The sequence below is a fragment of the Merops nubicus genome, unplaced genomic scaffold (genome assembly GCF_000691845.1).
Source record: "Merops nubicus isolate BGI_N331 unplaced genomic scaffold, ASM69184v1 scaffold14168, whole genome shotgun sequence".
NCBI lineage: Eukaryota > Metazoa > Chordata > Aves > Coraciiformes > Meropidae > Merops > Merops nubicus.
The window spans coordinates 1,330-17,532 of NW_008623748.1; the positions used below are offsets into that span (position 1 = coordinate 1,330).

A 16,203-nucleotide genomic window follows, 5' to 3' on the forward strand; every position below is an offset into this window, starting at 1 on the left:
ATTAATAGTGTTGTTTGGTTTTATTTAAAAAACAAAAACAAGACCAACAAAAAAACCCAAACAAAAACCACAAACCAACCAAACTCCCCCAAAACCAAAAAACAACAACAAAAACCAACACCAAAAAAAACTACAACAAATGAGCAATGAAACAAGACCAGAAAACTTCAAGAGAGAAAAATCACAGCTAAGTGATAGAAACTAAACTTGCCTGTCTGTAGCATGGCTAAAAGCAGTTAGGAATTTTATAATAGTTCTCAGTATTTTTATTCTTTAAGTGTTGTGATGTTTGTGCATATTTTGGCCGCAAGTAATCTGTGGTTGTAGGAGAAATAACAATGTGATTGTTAGAAGTTCTTCCTTTTTTCTTTGCATCTGGACAATCTCCTTGATATTTCTCTGCAGTTTAGCTCAAAAAATTGCTGGCTCAGCCTCAGAGTGGCTTCAGGCAGGTTTGGAGATATGCTGCTCTTATGTTCTACATAGGCAATCAGTCTTGCACAGTGAGGTCATTGGGTACACAAACTCCTCTCTCAGTAACCTGAAAAAGGAGAATACTGTAAGGTAGAAGGTGAGTTAATCTTGCCTTTAAGAAGGTAGCAGATGGAGGACATGGGTGGGTGCATGGGATAAATCTTTTTACAGCAGGGAAATTTGGGGGCATGGTCTTCCATGACAATGAAGTAAAGGTACTGGAATTGTGCTGTAGTTTCGTGTCACATGGAGACTGGACATGACACCATCATAGAAAGCTGAGAACGTACCAGGAGATGACACCATCAGTGTCAGTCTGGGACTTGACTCTGCAACCTCACTGAACCTTTCCATGGTTGAGCACCACAGGTTTTGTGTATGGCCCACAATGGCTGCATGTCTTGTGGTCACAAGAATCTAAGGACATGTCTAGGCAATCATCTGTTAGTAACTGTGGTTATTTCTGTTCCAGCTTGCTGTGCTTGATTTCAGAAGTTATGGCTGTTGTGGCAGGGCAAAGAATACTTTTGTATGATTCCAGTTTTTACAATTGATATTTAGTTCTCATGGTTGAATTTATTTTGTATTGGGCTACCCTGTAGCAAGTGTTGCTTTCTGAGTTAACAGTTCCTCGCTGAAATATTTTGGTTGTGTGCTTTGATATTGTTCAGACATTATTTGAGTGGATACCAATGGAAATGAAGCTTCTAAAATCACACAGCATCACCTTTTTTTCCCTAATATAACACATTTGAACACAATGGCCAGTTTTGAGCAGAAAAACTGCAAAAACAGTGTACTTAGACAGAGCTGCAGCTGTTCATACAGCTTTGTGAGGAGAGGGAGGCTGTTCATGGCCCTTTTTGGGCACTGTACACATACTGCAGCAAGGGAGGCTTTTCTAGAAAGGAAAAAAAAAGGCACATTCACAGTGAGGCATCAGACACTGTAATAGGTTCTGCAGAGAGGTCATTTCTCCATCTTTGAAAGCAAGTTTGCAAGAGATGTTTTTCAGCAAGTAATATGGAAATTCTTTTTTTCTTGGTTTTGTTCTCTGATAGAATGATGAAAATGTGTCACTCCAGGACATCCCACTCTCAATTCCATCAAGTCCAGAACCACAAGAACCTGAGTCAACTTTTAAGGTAAATGACACTGATTTACTCTACAGAATGAGGTACAAAGCTGTTGGTGTTTAAAAAACAGAAACAAAAAACTCCCATGTTACTGTGAAGCAGCACTTTTTGCTCATTTCTTTTATTTCAGTGGAAACCCAGCAAACGTTTATATACTTCATCTTCTTGGCTTTAAGACAGGAGTTTTTTTTTATTTTAAGACATACTTAAAAATGCTAATTCAGTTTCAATTAAAAAAAAAATAACTTCATCTTTCAGTATTTGTAGCAGTCATGTGGGAATTAACAGCTGTAGACTAACTTCTCTCAAAAAGTTTCTACCTGCTTGTTTTTAGAGTTTGGAAAGACAGTTTTTACTTTGAAGTGCAATCATATAATACTTAAGCAATTATTTGCTTTAGTTACATTTATTGTTGATTACAGCTGAAAGGATCTTTCCTCTAAGGTAAGTTGCCTCTGAGATAATGCAGATATTGCAGATTTAACTTCAAAGCCATGTGAACCCCACAAAGTCAAAGATGAGTTTATTGTTTTAGGAGTATTGAAGGAAAAAGCAATCACAATGGATACTACAAAAAGGATCATCTTTTATGGTCACAGACTTGTAATGTTGTGCTTTCTGAAGGAGTAAGGTTTTGTAGCATTGCCTGAGGCTCTTACTGTAAAATCAGTATGGAAGGATCATTAATCCTGCACTTATGGGAGGGGAACAATACTTGCTGAAGACACAATGAAATTAGAGGAGAAAGGGAAGAACACTTGCAGTCTTAGTCCTGTTTGAAGGTCATCTGTCCAAATCCTGGTTTCAGGGTTGAAGCGATTTGCCAAAGCTTCAGATCCATATGCATCATCCTTGAGCAACTCTGGTTTCTCCAGTGGAAACATTAGGCCTTCTTTTATCTTTTATTGTTGCCTGATGCATTTGTTGTGCTTGCCTTTCTGCAGTTAGTTACCTCCTTCAAAATCTTAGAGTCTTAGTCATAATTACTAGAGGAAAAAAGTATTGTAAAATAGTACATGTGTGCTGCTGAATGGAAGTATGCCCCTTAATAGTCTGGCTATAATGGTGCAGATAAAATACATTAAAATTAGAATCATAGAATCATAGAATCCTTTAGGTTGGAAGGGACCTCCAAGATCATCAAGTCCAACCCTTGAGCCATTAGGGCACTAAAGTCCTCTGCTGAAACAGATCAGAATCTGTCAGGGTTGGAAGGGACCACAAGGATCCCCCAGTTCCAACCCCTCTGCCATGAGCAGGGACACCTCCCACTAGATCAGGCTGCCCAGAGCCTCCTCCAGCCTGGCCTTAAAGACCCCCAGGGATGGGGCCTCAACCACCTCCCTGGGCAACCCATGCCAGGGTCTCACCACTCTCCTGGGGAAGAACTTCTTCCTCACATCCAGCCTGAATCTGCCCACTGCCAGCTTTGCCCCATTCCCCCAGTCCTGTTGTCACTCGATAGCCTAAAAAGTCCCTCCCCAGCTTTCTTGTAGCCCCCCAAAGATACTGGAAGGCCACAATAAGGTCCCCTGGGAGCCTTCTCTTCTCCAGACTGAACAGCCCCAACTCTCTCAGTCTGTAATTAGCTTGTGATAGAAAATTTTTTTAAAATTGACTCTCATATATTTACCAGTTTTCTTAGTCTTTGCATAATTAAGTCTTCAGATTTTAGTAGGATGTATTCAAATCAGTTGTGCAGTTTGCTTTAACCAATTGTAGTTATGCTTATGTTTCTAAAGGACTTTTTCTTTTTTCTATCATTCTGGTAATTTTTAATTCACAGGTCACTTAACTTGAAAGTATCAGGAGACTTTGTTGGGTAGGGAGGACTATAGTGTTTGAAGGGTAGGGGTGTTCATGTACATGATGCCAGTTGGTTGTACAGCAGATGAATTACTGCATAAAAAAATGCAGCTAATACTTTATTCTGAAAATTTAGTCAGTCAGCTCAACTCAGTGTCTTAAAGAGACTTCTAGTCAAGTTTCTTCACTCCTTAGGTGGTGTGCTGACAGCCCATCCCACCATGCAGTTAAGAGCAGGCAAGCATGTGCTAATGTTACTGACAGTCCTTCATGGGATTCTGATGTCACATGTCCTGTAGAGGTGTTGATTTAGATTTGTGTAGCCCTTACAAAAAACTTTGTATTGTCCACTGTTCCATTGCAGATGGATGATCTGCTGAATGAGATCAGACAACTTAAAGATGAACTCAAGAAAAAGGATGAAACCATCAACCAGTTAGAGCATCAGCTTGTAAGTACAATGCAAAATGTTGAACAAAATTCCAAGTGTTTACTGCAGGGTGTAACTCCAGTAGATGATTCTTATGAAGGCTTTAAGAGGATTAGATGTCTAGGTTTTTTTCCTACACTTCCAGTATAACAAGGGTAGATTTGGGTTCTGTTTAGACCCACCTGACTTGTGGGTCTGTAAAGGTTCAGTTAGCAGACTGATTCCACGTGTTCTAGTGTGTTTGCAGCTCTACACCTGGAATCCTTTGAATTCTGTAGGCCAGGTGTGATTTGTATGCATGGCACTAGGTGAGATGTTTGTATTGTTGTTAAATATATTTAAGTTCCAAAACAAACACTTTGAACATAATTCTGTAAGCTGTTCAGAAATGAGTAAAGATGAGGCACTGTATGCTTAAACTGTTATTAAAAATTACTAAGTACTGGGCATATTATTCTACTTGAAGATTATTTTTATTTTTATCTCCCTCTCCTTTTGTGTTTTATAGTAAGTGTTGGGTCTTTTTCAGTACAATTACAGTATGATTTCAATATGATTTTTTCAGTCTTTCACACCATCAGCCTTCAAAGATTTCTTCAAAGAAACCTCTCCTTCACTGATAGGTCATACACATAATTACTGTAGTAACTTAAAACCTTGTTGCAGCTAAGGATCTTTGCTGTAAAGATGAGTAAAACTTACATTTGTAGTTATTGAAAGGTACCACATTCTTTAAGTCACTTTGGAAATTTAAGTGAATCAAAAAACCCTTTCCAAAAGTCAGCATTTATTCTTGATTATTTTTTACTGTACTTTGGGGAAAGGAGTAGTTGTGTGACACTGTAAATACTGTTTTCTACAGTTTAGTCATACTGTGCTGTACTGCCAAGTAATGCATGACATCTGAATGCTGGGCCTTGGCTGTGCTTTTCAAGGGGCTTAGGTATTTTCTAACAAATTCTCTTTTTTTTTTTGGGTGATGAAGGCCACTAGATGTAACTGCCAGCAAGACAGCCAAAAACCTACAGGGGCAAGGAGTGTGTGTGCTGAGAAATTTACACAAACCTCCTGGAGGAGGAGTTCTGTGAGTAAAACGTACCCTTGCTTCTCAGTTATGCCTCTGCATTTCATTCCCCAGTTCTGTGACTTCTGCTGTCACACAAGCTGGTCTTGGATAAGAGATTCTGTGCTCTGTGTAAGGGTGGGATCTTTCCTGCTTGCAACACTTGCATTCTTTTACAACCCTTTTATTTAATAATTTATTACAAACATTTCTTTTAAAATAAGTAATTGAACTTTAGATATATAAAATCTTCTTAATATAATCACCCTATACACAATTTAAGTTACAGTCAGTTCAAGTTGTACTTGTAATCCTTCATAAGATAATTTCCTGTGTCCTGACTTCAGAGTTATAGGTATCTGTATTTGGTTTTTTTCCTGGTTAAAGCTTCATTGTTGATGCTCTCACCTTTGTTGAGGAAAAGCAAAAGTGTATTCTAAGCTTTGGTCCATAAATGTCAAATCAAAAGTTAATATTTTTTACATAAAACTTTTCTTTTTAAAATTTTTATCATTGATTGAATAACTTGATTCATTGAAAAAATGATTGGGTGAAAATCACTTTGACAAAGGACATCTTCATTCCCATGTGTTGTTGCATGGATACCATTTCTGTTTGCTTCCATTATATGAAACTCACTTTTTTCCTGAAACTCCAATAGAATGCATAAGAGGGAAGGACAACACATTTATTAATATATAATAATAATAATGAATTGACTTTGAATGATAAATCTCTTGTCAGTCACCAGCAAATTATCTTTGTATCTTGAAGCTAACTGCTCTAGCTAGAGAATCACAAGAGATTTCTTTAGAAGGTTAACAATGGGATAGGTGTTTTGTTCATTTGGGTTTATCCTGCTGTGAGTTACTTGATGTAAGCTTTTAGTTCCTTTCAACACCTGTGTTCCAGAATGCATGTGATATATTTGTTTATCCCATTTGCTCCTTTTTACCTGTTACTTTGGTGCTTTTGAGCTCTGGTACTGTTTCTTTTTTCCAAGTTTTAGTTCTATTTAAATGATGTTCATTTGGTATTTTTCTGTTGCAACTATTACTAGGTTAGTGGCTGCTATTGTTTCCATGTTCCTTTTTTTCCTACCTCATTTTCCACTTAAATTCTGAAACAGATTAGTAACCACTGAAAGTTAATTGCTAACTACAGAAGCTTTAGTTGAAACAACCTGTGGTGCTAATTGACAAGGGAAAGATACTGGAGAAGATTGGGAATGTGAGTTGGTATCTCAGGTAAAAGGAGTCATTTAGCCCAACTGCCTGTTTGGGTCAGGTTTTTCAGTACATTTGACTCAAATTATTCAGCAATTTTGTTCCAAAAGACACCTTTTTTTTGTCATGAGGAGGTTTGGGTTAAGGAAGAGATCTTTTTAAAACCAAGAAGATGAAAGACCTCTGCTGTTGTCAGGATTGAGTGTGTGGATGTTTGCATACCTATATATATGATACACATACATATGTGTATAGGTATGTGATCATCAGATGTGCATAATAAACATCTCAGTACTTTTATCTACACAAGGTTTCTCATGAAAATTGATAAAGGAGTTAGGAAGATTCATGAACTATTGACAAATGCTTGTATACTGCTTTTCAGTTGCTTTTATTTGTAAATGATAGCTGAATAGGTTGGGGCAGAATGTGTGGCTTTTTTTAAGGTCTTCTCATTAGTGTATTTGTAAATTCCAGGCTTTCTGTAAGCAAAGAGAAATTGATAGGAGCCCCTTAGTGGGGGATTTTTTTAAAAAAGGATGATACTCCTTTTTAAACCCACTTACAATTGAGGTCTTGGCAATAAGCTAATAGCATATTCGAGGCATATAAGCTGATTTTCTTCAAGCTTGATAGTAGGTATTGAAGTTGATGAATATATAATGATTTCATTTTTTTTCCCTGAGTTGACTTGCCAGTCACTTTAAATGATGGTGAATATCAGGAAGTTACTTCAGTTCAGTTATCATAACTTTCAAGATTAGTCTGACAGTTTACAAAACTATTTTGATTCTTGAAGCATAAATAACAGTCTAGGAACACACAGTAATTTACTGTTTCAAGAAATACTTTAAATGCTTCCAGAAACACGTTTAACAAACATTGTTAATATAGTCTGTCATAGAGAATGAAACTGGAATGAAACTAGCTAGAATAAACTAGGAAACAGTGAGAGTGGAAATCAAGTATTAGACTGTTTCTGTTAGGAATTTAAGACTATGAATTCCAGCAATTTATTGCAGTTCTACTGTCCATTTGAAATAGATAATACTTGTGATTACTTTATGGTTCTCTCAGTAAAGAGACAAGAAGGGAATATCATTAAACATGCTCTTTTTAAAATGTCACCTTCTTGTCTGTTTCTTTATTACCAGATATTTCTAAAAAAATGGCCCATCCTGATGTGATTATAAACTTGTCTCTAAAAATAAGTATAACCCTAGACAACAGTTTTTGAAAGGACTTGTGGGATTTTTTCAATGCTAAAATGTCAGTATGTACAGAAATGGAAGCTCTGTAACTTTAGGTTAATCCTTGGGACTTGGTACTTGTGTAATAAAATATAGTGATTGAAAATAAATCTTCTGAAAATTTGGCCTGTTAAGAATTAACCTATTGCCTAGATACTGTGTCTGTCACATGGTATTTCTTCTAAGTAGTGTCCTGACAGTATGCTCAAAACTTATTTAACTTCTGACTGTTGGTGTAGACAATGGTAACTTAGAGGGAAACATTATTTGTGGCTAACCCTCCTCAGTGCACAGTCTTGCACAAGTATTCCCTGACAGGGTAGACCATGATGATTCTAGAAGGATTTCTTACAGATCTCTATATGGAATTCAGTCCCAGTTAATTTATCATTTTACCATCATGGAAGGAGAAAAAAATAAAACAAAACCAACTAAACAAAAAAACCTCACTCAAAACCTGGAAGAAGGTATTGAGCACACAGTTACCTGAAGAACTTCATGGTTATGGACAAAGCTGACAAAGAAGAAAAATGTGAGCATCTGTTGCCACAGTTGTCTTGCAAGCTTTGCAACATTGTTTGTGTAATATTGAATGTGGATATTATTTTTAAAATTTTGAGGGTAAAGAGGTTAGATGTCAAGTTTTTGTTCACAAATTATTTGGTTTCCTGGAGTGGAAAGGTTCTTTGCAGCTGATGGGAAGTAAAAGATAAGCAAGTGAACTACAAAGCCATGAATTGGGTTGGAGATGACTCTAACAGATTCTGACCCTTGGGGTATAGTTCCTTAGCACAGCACAGCTCCTCCTAGTCCATGGGTGCTGTCCCCTGCCCTGCAACAGTAGATAGCCTACAGTAAAAGCTGATTTTTCTCCTTGGTATCAGAGCAGAACACAGTGAGGAGAATAAGCTTAGCTTCCCAAATATGTATGTAAGTTCATTCTTGACTCTGGTAAAATGCCAACAAAACCACTCATTTTGTGTGGGAACATGTTATTCTTGTTCTTTGCTTTATCTCTTCTCTACTTTTGTCTGAGATTAGTGGAAGGTAAACACTTGAGTATTGTTTGTTTTTTCATTCCAAAGCCTATCACATCAATTGTTCTGATGCACCTTTGTAATACTCCAGCTGTCTTTGTATACTCCTGTCTTTTTTTTTTTGCATGTCAGAACTGCTCATTCATGATTTCTTCCTGGGTGCCAGACTGGCAAGAGGAGACTGGTGCAAAACCATTTTGTTGGCATACTGGGAGTATGTCATTGTAGCTTTGTTCCTCTTGAGTTTGTGTGATGCAGCTGGCAATGCTAGGCCACATGCAGCAAAAGTCATCTCTTCTTGAGAGTGCTCAAAGGCTCCAGTTGTATGGAATAAAGTAGATCTTTCCTGTATTTGTGTTTCTGCAGCAGAAGACTTTTTAAAGCAGTAGCAATTTTGGATATTGGTGTAGCCTTTGGAAAAGAGCCAGAATATTTGGCTGTTGGCCTAAAATTATTGTGCAGCAATCACTTAGGAGTATTTCTTTTGTCCTTTTCTGGCAGAAGCAGTTGCTTTTGTTTATGTGATTGCTTATTTGGAGGTTGAGTTCTCTTCATAGCAATGGAAAACTCTGGCCTTCATATCTTCATAGTAGCCTTAAAAATAAAAAAAGAGAGAAAAAAAAGAAAAAACACACACAAAACACAACAAAACCCAACAGATTTTCCAGTGCAGTTAGTCAGAGCTTCATAAAGCATTTAGCAGCAATTATACAATTCATCAGGATCTCTGAAGAATATTCATCTTTATTTTCTGATTTGTAGGCTGCTTTATTTCAGCTGCTCTTTTCTCACTCCTGAGTCTCCTGTTCTGCCTAGTGTTTAAAGTTCTGATTCACTTCTCTTTGGGGCTGCTTTTACTGTTTCACACCTCCAGTATCTGGGAAATGAGAGGGATGGGGTTCAAGTTTAGTGGCTGGACGCATATAATGGTTGTGGGCAGGAACTGTTGTGTCTGCTGTGCAAAGTGCAAGTGGAAGACTTGCAACAGAGTAGGCTTTGGGAGTGCAGAAGAATCTCATCAAATATTTTTGGGTGTCTTTTTATAGAAGCTGAGCTAAGTGATGGTCTCATTTCAGTTTCAGCATTGCTTGCTTATGAGTTGTATCAACTTCTTAATAATCAAGCATAAAATAAATTGCAATCCAGGTTTTTCTTCTTTCTTGTATTTAGTAGGAAAATGAGACATTTTCTGTGTATTTTGTATATGTATCATAATCTCAGGAGATGTGCTTACTAGTGCATGTTTCTTTTTTCCTGATCTCTTTCTTTAGAGCCTCAGCACATATTTGACTAATGTAAGAGGATGGATGTGAGCTGTTTTTTAAAGCAGAAAGCTTTGTAGATTTTCTGGAGTTTCATAAAATACTATTAAAAGTAATTTTTTCATAAGCCAGGCTTATTTGCAGATACTTATCTCTTAATGTGTTATGTCTATGGGATCTGTACAACTTTTATAATTTGTAAAATCAGTGTAAGTCATAACACTCATCTTAATAAATTCCCCATGCTGTATATGCTGGTCCTTATTTGTTTCAATTGCTGTTGATTTTAATTACCTTATTTGAGGTACAATTAAACAATGCTTGGCATGATTTTTTTTGTTTTTACAAATAAGAAATCTGTCATTTATTTGACATTTGCCTATATGGAGCAGTGTAAACTCTCAAGACTGCTGCTAGAGGAGGAGCTAGTTCTTCTGCTTCTCAGGTTATAGAATGTTCTCCAGCATCTGGGAGAAGGGGATTGAACAGTGCCTGGGGAACAGTTCAGTTTAGCTGGCAAAACACTGAAGTAAGTTACTTGCACTTTCTTCACTTCTCCAGTGAAAGCAATGAGTAAATGCCATGAAGAATTACTGAGAAGATTGTACTTGGCGCTGTGCTTTGAAGTGTTAATGTGGATGCTTAAAAATTACTGGAAAGAATCAAAATATCTAAATATTTCTTTGCTTTTACAATAGTATCAAGTGTTACGTAGCACAGCTGGCTTGTGCTTATTTTAATCTCTTTTTAGAGAGAGGAAGGGAGAAGATATAAGATTTTTGGCTCCCTTCTTAAAATGTGCTAAAAATTTCAAAGAAGTCTGGGAAAAGCCCATTCCCAAGTCAAACAAGCTGAGACTTATGCCTGATGATACTGTGCTTTTTACTATCTGGAGATTTAGTTATGTTTAGAGAATAGCAGGAGTTCTTGGTTCCACCACCCTGACACAGTTTAAGATGAAGTGTGAACAAGCTTGAAGAACATGTTCTTTTGTACAGTGCTGTGAAAACCCAAAGCTTTTGTTATGTCTTATCAACCTGTGATTAACCTTGTTCCCAGGAATATTTCTATACTTGATACCTACTCAGCTGGTGCAACATACAATATTGTTTTGTCATATTGCTTGACTTAAGCTGGTACTGGTTTTTTATGCAGCAGTTTAAAAATTTTGTTGATGTTAATGGCTATTGATAGAGGAGTAATAACATGTTAGCTTATCAATATCTCCATCTAGAGATAAATTAAAGAGCTGGTTTCATTTTTTCTCCTTGAATTCTTCTCCAATAATCATTTTATCTCACCTTCTGAGGAAGAACAAAGCCTGGTCAGATAGTTTTATTTCCTGTTCTAGCTGAAAAGTGTTCTGGCTACCAAACTCCAAGACTTGGTTAAATGTTTGTGTTACTAAGTTACATCTTAGCAGTACTGAAACTTGGAATAGTGGTGGATAACACCTAAGTTGAGCAGGATAACTGGAAGGTTAGGGAAGTGTTTAAAATTCTCCTAGGATAAATAAAAGCAGAGTATTTATAGAAATAACATGATGTTTAGCATTCTTTTAAAAGAAGCATGGGAGTAAAATACTTTTTGTCCAGCCCTGGCAGTATGATCTACAGCAGAGAAACCAGTGAGGAGTGGCAAACTGTGTTCCTGTTCTCTTTGACAGGGATGTTTGGTCAGATACCTTGTGCCTGCTGTCTCAAAGAGCAGCTACAACTGGCTGCTGTGATAATCAGCTGGTTACTGGCAGCCAGGAGGCCATGGCAGTCGTTGTTAGGACAGTATTGCAGAACTCATCAAAGCAGTTTTCAGCTGCTAAATGACAAAGGGGTTGTAAAAGGCTTAAACCTGTCATGCTGAAAAAGGAAATCAAGATTGTCATTTAAGAGGGCAATTCCAGTTTGGATAGATTTCTTGTAAAGGTAAAGGTATGGAGAGAACAATAGACTGCATAAAATGATTTTTTCTTGTTTGGAGAGTGCAGCAGCCACAATGTGTCATTTCTGTGGTGATCTGAAACATCTGACAGTAGCATGGATGTTCACAGTTCCCTCACCCTGTAACAGAAGACTCAACCTCCAAGAGCAAAGTGCAAGGAAAATAGTTTTGTCACCTCTCTTCTGTCGCATTCAATAGTACTATCAAAACATGAAATGGACTCTAAAGCACCAGGATTTGCTAGAAAATCTGTTTTGTTGTAAACCAAAGCTGGCTGGTTTTCCAGCAGACTAATATGAAGCAGCTTACAGCTTGGTAAGGCATTTTTAAAATATACTTGACAGCTGTAAAAGTACAGGTTCTTTAGCATATGTTTTTAACAAAAGCTCAGCTCCTATCCTTTTCCCTTAAAGACATCTTTCACAGAAATGTGTGCATGTACACTGAATTCAAAATGAAGGTGTTTTGTAAGATTTCTTACAAGTGTAGGGCATCATAGTGTTGATTTTCCTCTGGGCTTTAGCAGCATGTAGCGTTTGCTTTTATGAAGTAGAACAACTGGAAAATACAATGGTGCTTTTCTGGGGGAAAAGAAAATGGTGTGGCTTTTTGGTGTCTTGTTTTTCCCTGTTCTCTTTTTTTATTATACTTCTCCCCCTCTCTCTTTCTGCACAGGGTGGGTATTCTGCTCCCTCCTTCTCTCCCTGGCAGGGCTCATTCCAGGGCATCCCTCGGACTGTTCCACCGCACCGCAGACAGAGTGAGTCTGTACCTCTCACTCATCTCCCTCACCGTGTTCCAGTAGCAGCTTCCCCTTTGCACGCACTGTTCATCTCGTAGTATCCTCCTCCTGCAGGCAGATTTACACACAGTCATAGCCTGTGGCTAACCAAAATGCTTCCTTCAGCCAGCGTATAAGCAGCTACAACTTATAGCTTTGTAACAGTTATTAAATGCTGATTTACCTCAGCAGTTCTTCAGGCAAACCTGAGCAGGCCCTTGTTTCCAGTCTTGTCTTAACATAAATCTTGCTTGCTGCATTTCCCCTTTCGTTTTCATGGCTGTAATATACTATCCTCTCTGTGTATGTCTTCTGTTTCCTCATGAGTCTGCATGTATGCATATCTGGATGCATTTACATAAATACCTTGTGGATGTACATAAAAACATGGGTGAGAAAGTGTCCTTGAAGTTTTAACTTTCCAGAATGGCTTCCCCAAAACTAATTTTTTTTTTTTTCCCCTTTTTTTGGCATTTGTTGTAAAAAAGGCTTCTAATACATCAAAGTGGCTGTTGCAAAACTTGCATGATTTATTAACGTTCCTTATGTGCTAGCTACAGTGTGGGCTGATGTAACATGCATTTGTTCTCTTGGCTTGGATCTGCAAAACAAAAGACAATTGCTGATTTTAAAACTGTTTGCTTACGTAGACATAGAGAAATGGTAAGTCTTATTTTGTGCCTTGGTTTCGCATTATAAACAGATAATTTTTCAAAGAAATATAACTCGTTCATAAAGCTAAAGTTATATTTTTAAAATGTACTGTAATTCTCAAATTACAGTGTGTTTGACTGCCTAGCAAAGCCCAAGAGTGTATTTGGATGAGAAATAAAGGAAAGAGTAAAATTATGGAAACAAAGTAAGATTTCCAGGGCCAATGGCAATCTGAAGAGTAAGCAGCATCTTGGAAAACTAAGCTTTACATGTATTTCAGATTGCAATGATCCCAATTTATTTCAATGACAAGAAAAAATATGTCATGTGAAGTATTTTGTCAGTTGTGTTTCAAATACTCTCTTGACGCTTCTGTGACGACGTTCATTTAAACAACTCATCAGGAATGCACAGCCTGTTTCATAGGCTTCTCTCTATGCAACGAAGGGATGTGCTTCATTTTCCTGTGGTGCTTGATGTGGGACTCTGTGTTTGTGTAATGAGTGTAGAACCCCTAAAGCTGATCACCATGTCTTCTGTTTCTGAGTAGAGGACCAGCAGTAACGCAGCCTGCCTGTTTTGCTGTCCTGTCAGTGGAGAGTTTGAGTTTAAAACACCAGTTCTAGACCTGAGGAGCACGTAAATATCACAGTTTCAAGAATCACTGATCAGAGAGTCAGAATGGGAGGATGGTGTTTGAGCTGCCAGATGTGTGCCTCCAGTGTCACATCACTCATAGTGGTTAGCTGAATAAGACCCCTTTGCTAATCCCTTACCAGTTCTCAGCCCTCACCTCATTACTCCACTAATTGGCAGCAGCTTCTTATTCAGGGATTCTGTAGTGAACTTCCATTGCTAAAGCAGGTTGGATTTTTTTAGTGTACATCTTACATGTTAAATTCTATGGTTTACTAGTAAAGGAAACAAAGTAGATGGAAACTAGCCCTTGACAAATTAACCTAAGCTGTAGTTAACCTATTGCTTAGGAAAATAAATGTTCTTTAACTCTTAGTTTTGATCAAAAAAGAAAAAAAAAATTGAGGAAAAAAATACAATATAAATTGGAAGGTTTCTTGGACATTCTTAGTGACATTCTTGCAGAATCAATGATTTATTGCTGTGTGAAATGTCCCATGAAGTAGAACATTACTGGGATTACCACTAGCATCCTTCTTTCCATACATCATATTTTCCCTTGATTTGGTGGGTTTAGGTCTGCTGGTTTTTGGGGTGGTACAGGATGCTACCTTTGGGGTCTTGAGGCAGGTGGTGAGCTGAGTATCACCACCAAGAATAGGAAAACGGCCTTAAGGTCAATGTTGGTGTTTTTTTGCAATAATATATGGAAGGTGATGGGAACATTAGGTACTCTCATGTTTTCTTTGGCTGTCTTTTGTGTCTGGAAATCTTGGAATTCAAGCATTTGTGCTCTAACTTCTGGATCCTGAACATGAAGTATCATCTGTGCTTGTGAATACAGCAGATCTCTTCACTATGTTGTTGTTGCTAGCTGATGGGTACATGGATCATTTACAAGCACTGCAGATTATGAGGGTATAAATCTATAAACTGTTCGTATTTAGTTGTTTATATATTGTAATATAATTTTACTGCTGCTGTACAGGACAGGTAATATATCTCTGCTATGATATTACAGCACTGTTATACACTTACAGTTCTCCATTAGCACCAGGCAGGAGTTAGCATACCTACTGCTGAACGTGCCCTAGCAACCTACCATACCACTGCACTCTGTTAACACACTTGAACTGGATCTGTGTTTTGTGCTTATTTTAATGAGAATTCGTTTTTAATACTTTCAAATTGATTCACTTCATGTTGTTTCAACAGCCTGGGAAACAATTCAGCATTTTGTATTTAATAAGCACTCTCGTAATAGTACGTTGATTTTTGTCTTTTTATGAATGAAATAAAATGGGGGTTTTATTCCTATAACATGCATATTCTAGAGCTGTAGTGATGCAACTCTTGAAACCTAGCATTTAGGATACACTTTCCCAGTGAACCAATTGTGAACTCTTGTTGCAGTACAAGAATGTTATACCATTTTCTCTAGACCCCTAGCCCCAAGTGCTTCTCCACACTGAATCACTGATGAAAAATGTTTTGTTAGTCAAGCACTGCAATTCACATCTCTGCTTACTGTGCACTTCAGGGAAAAAGTATTTAGATTTCTTGTATTTAAGGATTAGAAATAAAGATCATGTAAGCAATTCTAGCAGGTGACAGCTTTTTATCACCAGCAAGAAAGCTGCTTTATTCACATTGACTACAAATCGGGTCCAGGCTTTGCTTTTTCATGCATGTTTGGTTTGGGTTTTTTTGTTTGTTTGTTTGTTTGTTTTAAACAAAGGTACGTTGCTTAACTCTGTGAAATGTTTCCAAACCTTCATTGACCAATTCAGGCTCTTTGTAGGGTGTGCAGAATGTTGGTGTTAGCAGAAAAAGTTGCTTCAGAATATTATCTCAGAAGTTCTATGACTCATGTTAAGAAAGGGGCAAATTATTAAAAATGTCCTGGAATCATTACACTACAGTCTTTTATATGTAATAGTTTTTGCTCTGAGAAATGTGTTCAGCTATATGACAAAATGTCTTTTAAGAAAAATTCCCTTCTCCCAAGTTGGGTAGTTGCAGATTGGAGGACAAGAGGAATGTCTCTTGTACCTGAGTATGTTTGCAAAGGAAACTTAATCTTACATGTGATTGTATTTGTTTGCACATATGTCTGTGTCTACAGATGAAATGCTTGACTTGATGTAGTTACACATTACTTTCAGTAATTTTTCTTTCAGAAAGACAGTGTTTTTATTGACGTTGGGGTTTCTGTATTGACTATACAGAAAAAAAATACTGCTATGCCATATTACCAGTTTTTTCACTACCCTCATGCTGTGGTGAACAGTGGTTAAAAAAGAAAAAAATAGGGTTGCTTTTTATCATTATTTGAAGTCATACTCCACACTGTGGATTAGTATTTTACAATGTTGAAATATGTGCAATATAGCTAGCTAAAAGGGAGAAAAACCATTCAAAAATGAAGGTGTTGGCAAATACTACAGAATGAAAGTGTGAAATCTTGGTGTTTCCCAGAGGTAGAAAATAGCTTCCTGGTGGAGCTTTTC

The 16,203-nt window shown here is 37.4% G+C and overlaps 1 protein-coding gene across 1 annotated transcript in view; it reads left to right on the forward strand.

Annotated features, from left to right (window-relative positions):
* The first annotated feature begins 662 nt into the window (after window positions 1-662).
* LOC103777624 (actin cytoskeleton-regulatory complex protein pan1-like) overlaps window positions 663-16,203 on the forward strand; it is a 20,739-nt gene continuing 5,198 nt past the window's right edge. The window contains exons 1-3 of the mRNA XM_008945181.1: window positions 663-689; window positions 1,536-1,619; window positions 3,781-3,867. Of these exons, the coding sequence (XP_008943429.1) occupies window positions 663-689; window positions 1,536-1,619; window positions 3,781-3,867 (198 nt within the window). The remainder of the gene's footprint in view (window positions 690-1,535; window positions 1,620-3,780; window positions 3,868-16,203) is intronic.